This window comes from Medicago truncatula, chromosome 7, assembly GCF_003473485.1.
Source record: "Medicago truncatula cultivar Jemalong A17 chromosome 7, MtrunA17r5.0-ANR, whole genome shotgun sequence".
Classification (NCBI taxonomy): Eukaryota; Viridiplantae; Streptophyta; class Magnoliopsida; order Fabales; family Fabaceae; genus Medicago; species Medicago truncatula.
The window spans coordinates 49,325,912-49,339,249 of NC_053048.1; the positions used below are offsets into that span (position 1 = coordinate 49,325,912).

Genomic DNA, 13,338 nt, shown 5'->3' on the forward strand with positions numbered 1-13,338 from the left:
CTGACAACTATCTGGTACATATGTATGCGAAGTGAATTTAGTTATTTTAGTGTTCATATACTCTATTTTCTCAATATTTTCTCTTTAACTGTCTATTTCAATTACTAACATTCTTTACAGAGGTTATTTTTTATCAACTTCAAAATAGATATATACATTCCTTCAAAAAAATTAGATGTATACAAAAACATGTTAAAGTTATGAAAGTATTAAATGAGATCACAAAGGACCTATGTGGAGCTTGAGCATGAAGGTTTGATGAAGTTTGACATGGTTAAGGTGGTGAGGGTGAGGGTTGAATTTTTGGTGTAGGAGGAGAAATGGAGAACGAAGGAGAAAGAATTGGGCTTGGCCCATTAAAAAAAATCTTGAGTGAATTTATTTTTATGAGGTGGCACTCACCTAAGTCTAAAAATTATAGAATTATTAAATTACCCCCCATGAGGGCAAAAATGTAAAAACATGAGATATTTCTTTTAATGTATAGTAAAGTAAAGTAGACTAATCTTTTAAAATACTTATTTGAGGTAGCTGATTATTAAAATACTTTTGTTTAGCAATGACAAAACTAATTCATTTCATGAAAGATTAACTGGTACAAATGAGATGGTACGTCGTAAAAAATATGGGGGTTTCATGAAACTCTAGCTATGTTATAAGATACCTTATTTGTTTGCCTCCTCACATAGCTCAAAATAAAATTATTGTGAGATGACAATAGATCCATACATCTAGAAATAACATCTCCGAACTCATTATGTGGAGTAGAGTTGGAGTTAATGTATCAGCAAGTAACCTACAGTCATATTTAAATATAACAGATGTCATTTGACGATTAATAACAACGTTTATAGCCTCAAATAAGCCTAACACTTCAGCTTCTGAAGGAGTAGAAATGAAATAGGAATACTTCGAGAAGTCTAACAACAACGCTCCGGAGGAGTCTCTAAAGCATATGCCAAGACCCGTAATAGTGTTGTTATTAAAGAGTGCGCAATCCAAATTACATTTCACCATGGGAGACGAATGTTTTTCCCAAAAAGTTTGTTGGTGTGTACCCTGACTCGGTTGCGTTGTTTTTTGCATACACATCCATTTATGGAGAGAATTTTTAGCACGTTGCACAATAGACCTGGAAGATGTGTCTGAACCGAGACCCGTTTAATGAAATCTAAGAGAAAACTAGTAAAGTCGTTAGCGGTATATAGTAAATTACAAACAATGTTGTCTAACTCAATTAATTCTCAACACTTCATGACTTTTGGGCACACGAAAAAAGTGTGAATATGTGTTTCAACAAGCTGTTCACAATGCACACAGGTATCGTTAATTAGGAGACCATTCTTTAACAAACGGGAACGCGTAGGAAGACAACTGCGAGCCATATCCGATAACATAGACCGGATTCTAGGAGGGATTTGTTGTGAATGTGTACTTAAATTTCAAAATATACTAACTTATTAAATTTATATAAATTAAAAATAAAGGGATAGCCAAGGATATCTTATAGACACGCTTGCTAACCCTGGTGTTAGTGAGTACATGCTAGCATTTGTCATATAACTCACATCTCTGAAGAAAATATGGCGTAAAAGATAATTCAATCTTACTTTTTATTTTCCGACTCCATTGCATGATTCCAGAATCGAACACAACACCTCAAGGTTGTTGAAGGTATAAATACTTCAAGCTATTTATTTTAGGGAACAAATGTATATATAATATTTTAATCATAAATAGTTAATAAATTTTAATGGAAAAATTAAATTAGAGTATTGTGTAATTTTTTTTTACCTTCGTTTCCAAGGAAACAAGCAAATAAAATCTGTTCAAGAAAATTCTATCTGATAATTCGTCATTTGAAGAAGCTCATTATTCAAAAGTATATTTGAACATAAAATAAGAGGAATGCGTAATATTCACATCTCTTGTTATCTTAGAAGAAGTGAGGATAATTACGACTTTATAACTATATCATATAATTTAAAAGGGTAGTGTTAACTTGTGCCCTTAGAGCACATGTTAAGAAACTCAAAAGAAGAAATACTCTCTAAAATTTTGTGCATTCAATTCATTAAAAAGTTAAGGTTGTGTTTGGATTGAGGATTTAGGAGGGAAGGGTTTGATTTTCTTTTTTAAATTACCGACTATATAACATGTATTTCTAAAATAAATTAAGCGTGATTGGAGTATTATATGTTTATGAGGTTAATATGCTAACTTTTTAAAAAACATTTCATAGTGTCCGTAATTTAAAAATGAAAATTAAACCATCCCCTCAATTCCCCTCCTAAACCCTCAATCCAAACACACTTTAAAGATTAAATGCAATGCACGCATTTCAATAAATTATTTCTATATTTAAATCGTTAACTTGTGCCTTGAGGGCAGAAGTTAGCATTTCCCAATTTAAAATCAGTATGCATATTCTCGTTTTCATAACAAGCGCAAGAACACAAGAAAAAGGGTGATTATGAATCCTAAAGCTAAGGTATCAAAGATTGATACAAGCAAAGTCATGGACATACATAATAGAAAGAGAAATGAACAAGCTACACCAAAGGTAACCCCATGACCAGCTAATTGACATTTGATTCCTATAAGGAAGTTAGGCACATCCAAAATTCCATGTGTCAACTATGATGTTCACGTTATGCCACTCATAATCCATGAGGGGATTGGAAGCTACCTGGCCCCAACCCATCCCCTCCAAAACGAAAAAAAATCATGCTTATATCCTGAATTTGGCAAGAAAATAAGAACTTTAATTATGATGATACTGCCTTTGCCTATAATTACCAAGTATCATTATAATAACGTAAAACAAAATACCATCAATGGTTTCAAAACGCTCATTAGCTCACACACACTCACACAATTTATGGTAAGATAAGATGTGTAATTTATATAACCGATTTGATTGAAATTCCACTAAAAGTAAAAATAGATTCTCAGAAGGAACTTCAACTTAAAGAACCTTGCTTTAGTATAATGACATTGCATTACACCCCCTTTTTGTAGTACCCTTTTAATGATTTCACATCCATTTTTTAAATCTTTTTTTTTTTTTTTTGGACAAAACCATTTCATGAAACTTAGCATTGTCTTTAACATCGACTTAATACATCGAATTAATGCATTTGATTTAAAATTTGCACTGAATACATTGACTTATACGAACTCTTTTTAACTTATATTTTGGGATCGAGAGTATAATAATAAGGGTATATATGAGCAATTATCGACAAGACCTGCAACTTAAGTAAGAGATTCTGACAATCTACTATTCTTACTAAGAACAAAATTTGGTAATTACTCAAATGTAAGAGAAACAAAGAAACAAATTGCAGAGAAAGTCTACAAAAAATTATGCAAAAAAACGAAAACCGCGTTTTTTCAACAAAAGGAATAATAGTATTACGGCAATTCGAATGATTATTGCCAACACTGCCCAACACATGGAAATTGCAAAACAAAAGTGAGAATCATGAAGACCTAAAAATAGAAGAAGCATAATATAAAATAAATAATAATAAATAAAAACAAAAGAGCAATTGATGGGAAGAGAAGAGGGTTTTTAAGACCCAATCCAAATCATGATTGCAAATCTTGGGATGGCCTAGCCCACCATCATTTTTTACAAAACCTATAAGTAAGACCCATTATTGTCCCTCTCTGTGTCCATTATAACCAAAATTAAATTTTGATATTATTATTCCTATTATACCCTTTTGAAAACAGAAACAAAACAACTCCATTCAAAATAATCATTCACATGACGCCATAACCATAATCATGATCATAATGAAACCGAAACATGAAAATCTTTTAGGTTCTTATAACAAGCCGCCTTCTATGCTTACACAATGCATGATAGTTGTGTCAGATTGAGGAGAGACACGTCCTTCCCCCCTAACCCCCTCCCTCCCTCTTTCCTTAAGAACCTCATTTTCCTCTATAAATTCACATTCACATTCTTCATTTTCCATTCACTCTAACTCATCCATTTTCTTCTTCACCTTCTATACTTTGTTTCCTCATCCAATTCCCTAGGTAATCTTTTAGTGTTTTTGTTTTGTTAAATATTTGTTTACTTTTAATACTTGTTTTTATGCCAAATCATCCTTATTCTATATCTTCTATTAGCTTCTTCTAACTTTTATTTAGATTTTCAATTTCATAGCCTAAATCTTTTACTTACATTTAATTATTATTATTTTCATTGATACTAGAAGATCCTTTCAATAATTTCTTTGTCTTTCTCTAGCTCTAAGGTAACATTATTTTATACATATAGATATAGCTATGTAGGGATTTAATTAAGGCCCCCCTCTTATTTATTATTAGTACTATAAGTCTTATAACTTTTGGCTATGTAGGTGTTAAATATTTGAATATTATTAATGTGTACTGAACAAGAACTTAGCTTGTCACATAGACAAACATAAGAAGATCTTCCTATGAAGTTTGTCTCTTTAATGTATGAACTTTATCCTTTTCTTCAATTTTGGGACAGCCGAAAGAAACCATTTTTTATGTGCTTTCAAGTGAATGTAGTTAGATTTGGTTTTTTATTTCCTCTGTGTCTCTTTCTTTAGTTATATGCAGAGACAACCCATATGGTCTATTTATTTGACAGGGTGGTCCAATATACTTTTTTCCCCCATGGTAGTTGATTTCTTTGTTTAAATGTCATAATTGTTTCTACCAAAGCAAACCATAAAGCAACACATTCACAAGGAAGCTTGTAAAAATATTTAGTTATACTAATTTTATTAATGATGACATTTCCTTTTGCTTTTTTTCAATCATACTCACTCATACACCTTCATGTTTTACACGATGTGATGAATATTTATTTACAAATATTTTTACCTTTCTCATTTGTTCTGATACCACATATATTTTTCAGGTTGTGATTTTCGTAGCAATGGAAAGATTGAACACAGAGTTGTACTACCAAAACTGTCACATAATGAAAGAGAATGAAAGGCTTAGGAAGAAAGCTCAAATTCTGAATCAAGAGAATCAAGCACTTTTGTCTCAGCTTAAACAAAAGCTCTCAAATGGTGCTGGTAACTCAAAAACCAATGCACCAAACAACATGCTTGACCTTAACCTTGGATCAGGTTCAAGTCAAAATGCTTCCAATTCCAGCAATTAGAGATAAGAAGTATCATCATCAACATCATGACCCAACTAGGAGACTTTTTATTTTGTGAAAAAACCAAAGTGTTCAATGTAGTGGTTTCAGGGTACTAATATTTCCATTTACCTTCTTTTATCTATTTTAGATATGAATATGAATATGAATTTCTGAACATGGATGTAATGATGTATTTGACTATCTTTTAGAAAGGAATATAATTTTATATGTTCATCTTGCATTGCCTCTGTTTCTTTGTGCAGTTTATGATTTGCTTGGACTGTTATCTTATAAGAATTTAATTTAATTTTTTTTATATCATCATTATACAATAAGAAGAGGCAACTTCTTTGAGATTGAATTATATGTTATAACAATGTGTAGTCTAAAAAATGTGAATTTAGTGCAAGACTTGCACATTTTGCTAAGTAGGATGCTTGTAATTTCTTACACTCTTTTGTTGGCATTTGCATAACAAACAAGTAACCGTTACCTGCATATTACTGTATTATTCATATAAATTTTAAATTAAATATGTTGACTAATGGAAACTTCTTATAATTTCTAAACTTTTATGGATTAACTATTTGTTTATTTTTTATTCAAATTTTTGAGGATAAAATAAAATGTTTGAATGTTCCAATAATGTGGCGAGTCAACATCACCGATGCCAATCTATAACACATTATCGCGTTTGAAATTGTGATCATATTTCACAAAAGATTTGGGATATTATCAGTGAACATCACCAATGTCAATCTATAACACCTTGACGCGTTTGAAGTTGTTATCATATTTCACAAAAGATTTGAGATATTGTCCATGAGAGAAAGTCTTGCTTGGGCACATACCCAACACCTCAATTTTGGGCACATATTCACATAAAACTAACAAAATTAAATAAAAAGTATTTAGTCATATCAATTGATATATTATAATTTTATTTTCTATTAACTTTTTATTGCTTTTGTGTATGTGCCTAAAATTGAGGTGTTAGGTTTCTGTCCAACCAAGACTTTCTCTATCCGTGAACATCATTGATGTCAATTAATAATATAACAACTTGCCGTATTTAAAGTCAATATCATACTTTACGAAAGATTTGAGATATTATCCTTATCTAAATTCAACTTGATGATTCAATGTCTTTTTTAATTAAATGATATGGATGGAAAAAAATGTTAAATATATTTTATAAAAGAAACTTTTAAAAAAAAAAAATTGAAAAAACAACTTACTTTGAAGACATTTTAAAAAAGTCCTAGAACAACTCATTTTCAAGAGAAGAGAAACATTCTTTCAAAAAAAAAAACAGAGAGAAGAAAAACATAATTAAACCAAAGATCGCCTAAGATGTTCAACACTAACAACAACATTGGTAGGCTACTCATATAATTTCATCTCCATTGTGCAAAACAGTTTTACCAGTGTACATTATAGTCAAAACTTAAAACCACTACCCAAAATGGCTTTTGTTAGGCAGAGTCTCATTCTCTTCCGTAAGAATAAGTCTAAAGTTTTTTTTAGAAATCAGTCAAAGTTATACAATATTATAATATATATATATATATAAATTTAAAGATTTTTTAATAAACCATATAAGTACATTAATATAAACTATAAATGCATAAGATGTACCAAAAATAAAAAGTACACTTGTCAAAATACAATTAACCAATCTCCCTCTCCAACAAGCCGACCCTAATTTTCTCTCTCTAGGTTTTCTCTTAGAGTTTCTTCACTGAGGGGTGGTTTTGGGTCAATTCTTGACCTGAAATCATCCCTCTTCATCATTTTCTCTCTATTTCAATCTAAATAAGTGATATTCACATAGATCTAGGTTTTTTTCTTTGTGATTTCATCATTTAAGTGTGGCGGTTTGTTGTTCGTCGTCTTATGCAGCGTTGTTTGATTTTCCGTCTTCGTGCGATGTTCATTTGATTCATATTGAAAGATCGATTATTCAATCAAAGATTTGGCCGTCAACGTTGCAGATCCGGAGGTCATGGATATTCCGGTCACTTTAATTTTATCATATATTTTTGTACGCATTATGCCGTTATATGCTATTAACTTGGATGCTGAGTTTGTTCGCAAATTCATCCTTTACGTTTCTAGCAGTGTTGAATAATGTAATCTCTCGATTTGAATAAATGAATATCATTTTGTTTTTATAAAAAAAATACAATTAACCAAATCATACCAAAAAAAAAATTCTTTAAAAAAATTAAATACACTTAACCAAATCATACCAGTCTTATTATTGATAATATTTTTTCCCTTTTGTATTTTTTTTCGTTTTAGTGCATTGCCCTTTTGTATTTGAATCAAATTTTTTTTTTGAGGAAAAATCAATTATTATAAGGTGCTTCTTCATTTTTTTAATGATATATATATATATAGGCAGATCTTGGGTACGCAAGCAGCTCAATTAAGTCGGGCCTCCAAAAGTTACGGGCCTCAAAAAAATAAATTAAGTCTAATTTCCACACTCCACTTAAATAAATAAAAAATACGTCATTTTTTATTTTCGTTATACGTTTGAGTTTTTTCTAGACTCTAATTCTCTTTTCTGGACATAAATCTGATGTTACAAACTACCCTCGATTTGTATAATCACTTGATTAGTCAATTTGAAAAGCTATTTCATTAAAAGAATCACAACAGTCATTTATTTTTCGCTTAAATAATTCGTTTTCCCCTTTCCACAACGGATGAGCGACAAATCTAAACGACACCGTTAAGTAAATTTCACCTCTCTTTCACTTAATTTTTTTTTTATTTCGTTTCATGTTTAGAAGTTCTTCTGATTCTAATTTTTTAATGAAGCTTAACTACACACAAAAAATTGTGTTTTTATTTTACAGTGGACCTATTTTAAAAAGAGAGTCGAGTCTTCTATTTCATAAGAACGGCTATGTATATATACACACACCTGTGTGTGTGTTGATACCAAGCATTTTTTTATTTTTTTTTAAGTTGTGAGAGTTGCTTCGTTTCTTATAGTGATGGAAAAATTGAAGATAAGAGTTGTACTACAAAAATTGTCACATAATAAAAGAGAATGAAATGTTAAGGAGGAAAGGTCAACTTTTGAATCAAGATCAAGCATTTTTGTCTCAACTCAAACAGATGTTCTCAATTGGTGCTAGTAACCCTATTTCGTTTAAGCAATTTGAGCAACAGAAACTGTAGTGCTGAAAGTAGCTTTAGTATACAAAGCTCATTTTCTTCCATATGAATAATACACTTTTTGTTATAGTTTATTTTAAGTAAATCATTTTTCTATTATAGTCACGTATGAGTAATATACTATTTGTTATAGTTTATTTTAGGCTAAATTACACCTGAGGTCCTTTAAGTTTGAGGTTTGTAATATATTGGTCATTTAAGTTATTTTGGTCACACATAAGTCCTTTAAGTTTGAGATTTGTAATAGATTGGTCATTTAGTTTATTTTTGTCACACATAAGTCCTTTAAATTTGTAAAAGTTTTCAATTTAGTCCTTATACGACATCATCATTTTGGTTAACATAAAGACTAAATTGAAAAACCAAAATAACTTAAATGATCGATCCGTTATAAATAAAAAACTAAAAAGACTTATGTGTGACCAAAATAATTTAAAGGACCAATTTGTTACAAATATCAAATTTAAAGGACTTATGTGTGACCAAAATAACTTAAAAGGATCAGCCTGTTACAAACGTCAAACTTAAAGGATCCCAGATGTAATTTATCCTTTATTTTAAATAAATCATTTTTCTAATATAGTCCCGTTTATTGTATCTTCTTTTTACCATTTTTTAAGTAGAATCTAAAAAAAAAATCAAACTCATTTACGTTGGTTTGGTGACGTTACTTGAAATCTTAAAACGTATTTCTTTAAAGTTTCAGGTTTAATACTCTCTAGTGTCTATATAGGTGAGCTAGTTTACCTTTAAAAAAAACAATTTCTAAGGAAAATTTTGTAAAAAAGTTATTTTTTTTTTTAATTTGGTTAAAAAGCCCTTAATAATTTTTTTTTTGTCCTTCGTGAGCTTAGTTTAGTTGACAGGAACAATACATAATATATGTAAGGCTTGGGGTTCAAATCGGTCACCACTAATAAAAGTAACTTCCAATTTTTTAGCATAAAAAAAACTTCCATTTCTTTTAACGTATCTCTGAAAAATAATCTATAAATTACTTAATATGTATGGGTGTTATGGAGTAATGTTTTTTTCCTTCTTTCTGTGTTTGCTCTTGGGCAACATACAACTGGACCTTGTATTCTTTTGAGGATCGTTTATCTTTGCACGCCTTGTATAAGATGAACTATTTTTGGTGATTATTATTTCATTTTGGCTTGTTAAAAAAAATGGTTATATGAATTTTTTTTAAGAAGTCGTTATATGATTTTTTTTTTGACTCATCGACCCATTAGAAATATTTACATTGCAATTTTTTTTTGTCCATATTGCAATATTTTGTTTTTGGTCAAGTATTGCAGTTTTTATTTTATTAATTCCGTAACAAATTTTAGGAAGTCGATATATTATTTTTAATGATTTAAAACTCATATCATAAGTGATTAAATGTGTTCCAAAAAAAAAAAAAAATGATTAAAAAATACAGAAGCTTCAAAGGAAGAGATCCAAGAGGAAAAGGTTACGTCACACAACTCACACATATTCTGCAACACACTCCACGAACACAATATAGAAGAAACCCCTAATTTTGAAGATTCAATTTCAAAACCCTAATCTCACCACAGATTCAATTCCTTCAACCAGATCTCATCAAAATCATGGAGAAAGAATTCAAAGTCCCACCGGTATCCTTCGCCTCCGTCGGAAACCCCGCCGGGCAAAATCTCCAAAACCGCCGTGTACCCATTCCACCATTCCAACCAAACTCCGGCATCCCTTTCATGTCATTTGATATCGGCTCCGCCGCCGTTTCCACCTCATCCGGTCCAATTTACTCCGGTCCCGGAATCGGCGGTGGTGGTTCCGTCAACTTCGACGACGAGGAGCCTCTTCTCGACGAGCTCGGTATTCATCCGGATCAAATCTGGAGCAAAATCAGATCGGTTCTTAACCCGTTTCGCGTGAACCATACCGTTCACAAAGACTCTGATCTTTCTGGTCCGATTCTTCTCTATATGGCGTTTTGTCTCTTTCAATTACTCGCCGGAAAAATTCAATTCGGTGTGATTTTAGGTTGGATTGTGGTTTCTTCGATCTTTTTGTATGTTGTTTTCAACATGCTCGCAGGTCGAACTGGGAATTTGGATCTGCACACTTGTACCAGTGTTGTTGGTTATTCTATGTTGCCGGTGGTGATTTTCTCTGCAATATCACTTTTTCTTCCACAGGGTGGTTTCTTTGGGCTCGCGATCGCCGCGGTTTTTGTGTTGTGGGCTACCAGGGCTTCAACGGGGCTTGTGGTTTCTCTTACTGATGGTGGTGATGAACATCGCGGGTTGATAGCGTACGCCTGTTTCTTGATTTACACTCTGTTTTCGTTGCTTGTGATTTTTTAGGGATGTGTTTAGTGCTGAGATTGTTTGGATCAAAGTGCTTATTTTTTTTATTTTTTTTTGGATTTAGTTAACATTTATGTCTTTTAACTTTGCATTATGAACCTTGTGATTTTTCTATTTCAGTCATATAATGATATATAGAAAATGGAGCTATTGCACTTGATTTAATGTTTTCGTTTAAAATGTAATTCCTAGGCTACAATTTATATGTGATTGTTTATGTCTGTGTCTGGAAGCATATATAGTTAAGTTATGTTGCTTTAGGTTCTCAGTAGATGCCCCCTCAGACTAGTACTTTACGCAAAGCCCAATCCGGTTAGGGTGTTTGTATGTAGGGTTGCCAGAAACACATGTCAAATTGGATTATGTATTTGACCAAATCATGCTCAGTTTAATGATTTTGGTACTTAAATTTATCATAGTTAAACTCGAAATAAATTCTTAGCAATGCAGCTTGAGCAAGGAGATTTCAACTAAGCAGCTGCATACTAAACTATTTTGCATACTTGAGTTGCAACATTGCACCTCGGGTATGTAATTTGTTTAACATGGGTGACTATGTATCATTTTGATGGACCGATTTGTACAAAATGTATTTACTTATGTTAAAACATCCACACCAAATGCGTATATATCTTGAAAAGCTAGACTGCTGTCTTTTAGTTTTAAAAGACCTTAAAGTTTGTGCATGTTGCTCTTGAGAGTTGTAGTCTCAAGATTCTCAACTAATTTCACTGTAAAAAATCTTCCAACATGCAAACTGACCTTTAGAAGTTCAGTTGTCAGCATGGTGAAGCCTACTGACTAAATTTTATCCTTATTGGATTGGATTGTAAATTGTAATCAGAGAAAAATTGATTAGTGTATTTTTATCTTTGAAACTTGACCGGTTCAAGCACAGATGGTAATTTTAACCCTTTCTGGTTTATTTAGAAGTGTAGATCTGATCTAGAATACGGGTTCTGTGGTTTGAATCTAAATTGCCAAGGACAAATGATACCAATATAAAAATGTGTATAAATTGAATGATTATTAGAGCATACTCAAAGAATTAAATTTCTTAGGAAGATGATTTTTGCAGTTTCAATTGTCATTTAGTCATCAAACTGTAATATACTCATTAGATATATTGATCGACTTTTCTAGAGTTTTAGATATTCTATGGTTTGAAATTATGCTTTCTTTTAATTTTTTTTTTATATTTTTTTTATGGGATATCATGACAAACAATCCATCTGAAAGTTAGGTGGAAATATTTACATTTTGGCACTGGTAATCATGCATCCTGTTTCCTTTTATATCTGTGGAAAAATTTGCCTGGCATTTTCAAGACTACTATGTCATACATAGGAGAATTTTGTTTCATTCATGATATTGCTCGTACATCCCTTTCCCCCTGTGTATGCCCTTGTTCTCTGTGAAATTCATCCAAATTTTCAACTTCTAATTCATGCCAAAACTTCTAGTACAGTAGTTCATTCAGCTTTCTTAATCTTTTGCGGGTGTCAATGTTGGGACTTTAGGTGTTGTCTATTCTCCTTACTTAGCACCCCAATGCTAACTATGAATATGATATAGATAAAGTGATAAACTAAGATTGACAAGATTATAACAAATTTGATTTGACAACAAAGGAAATTCTTTGCCAGCCAGATAGTTTTGAATTGCTTATTTAATAATCAATAGTAATACCATATCTAATTAAGAGCTAGTGCTAGAAGTCCTGCTGCCTATAAACTCTAGGAATTACGGATGCCATTTTTTACATTCTTTATGATCGAGGTATTTTATAATTATATTTTTATACAACATTGACACGTTTTATTGTTAGTAATAACATCATACAAGCAAATAACATTTACTTTTTTCACATGGTCAAATAACATTTGCTGAGATCAATGAATTGGGATGAAATGTTGTTATATGATAAAATATTAAATAGTACTGTACTAATGCTGCTTCTGTTGTTTGTTAACTGTCGCATAACAATCTTGTAGCAAATAATAAAATAATAATTAGTAGAGAAGGAAATCAAGTCATTGAGTTATATATTAATAATTTAAATAACAATTAGGATCCGTTGACACCAGGTATGAAACTTTAGTTTGATACCAAATCTCAGCTGTCTACTTTTTAAATCTAAAGGCCCGTGATTATTTGTTAATTTAAGTAAAGGCGAGCCTTTCTCTCTCAACTCTCTTAACAACAAGCTTTTTCTTTTTGGCCCGATATTTGTTAACTTTACAAAGTTTGAAACAGAACAAATTAAAGCATCTATGTTCATAATGATCTCCACTACGAGTTCAATTTTATTTGGAAGGTTTTCTATTTTACCAAAACCACCCAACTGATTTTAAATATATGTTTTCAGATATGAAATTGCTGGGAGTATTTCAATTATTAAATCAGCAAAGTTTGTGCAACTCATTCCCAAACCTTAAATTCCATCAATCGAGAAACACTCATTCAAAATAACTTCCTCTACGTGTAATTGATTTCATAAATTTTACATGAATTGTCTAATTAGGTTGCAATTCATTTGAGAAATTAATCAATGTGAATGAAGTTTGATTGATTGCATATAGATATCTGATGAGTGGATATGGCACACTTTCAAGTTTGATTGACTACACTTACGAAATAGAGACTCGTGTGGGTTAATTT

General features: G+C 31.3%; 2 protein-coding genes across 2 annotated transcripts; both read left to right on the top strand.

Annotated features, from left to right (window-relative positions):
- The first annotated feature begins 4,505 nt into the window (after positions 1–4,505).
- Positions 4,506–5,380, top strand: LOC11433465 (protein LITTLE ZIPPER 4). Its single transcript, XM_024771433.2, has 2 exons — positions 4,506–4,668; positions 4,913–5,380. Exons 1-2 carry the CDS (start codon positions 4,603–4,605, stop codon positions 5,162–5,164), a joined length of 318 nt encoding a protein of 105 aa, XP_024627201.1. The 5' UTR covers positions 4,506–4,602; the 3' UTR covers positions 5,165–5,380.
- A 4,357-nt stretch (positions 5,381–9,737) lies between these two features.
- LOC11432967 (protein YIPF5 homolog) lies at positions 9,738–10,842 on the top strand. Its single transcript, XM_003625757.4, has one exon. It carries the CDS (start codon positions 9,937–9,939, stop codon positions 10,672–10,674), a length of 738 nt encoding a protein of 245 aa, XP_003625805.1. The 5' UTR covers positions 9,738–9,936; the 3' UTR covers positions 10,675–10,842.
- The last annotated feature ends 2,496 nt before the right edge of the window (positions 10,843–13,338 follow it).

Bases quoted from the DNA above. Each gene is read 5' to 3' on its own strand.
- LOC11433465 (XM_024771433.2), top strand. From the start codon at position 4,603: ATGCAGAGACAACCCATATGGTCTATTTATTTGACAGGGTGGTCCAAT. The intron at 4,669-4,912 runs GTAGTTGATTTC...TATATTTTTCAG, and splicing joins ATATACTTTTTTCCCCCATG to GTTGTGATTTTCGTAGCAAT.
- LOC11432967 (XM_003625757.4), top strand. From the start codon at position 9,937: ATGGAGAAAGAATTCAAAGTCCCACCGGTATCCTTCGCCTCCGTCGGA.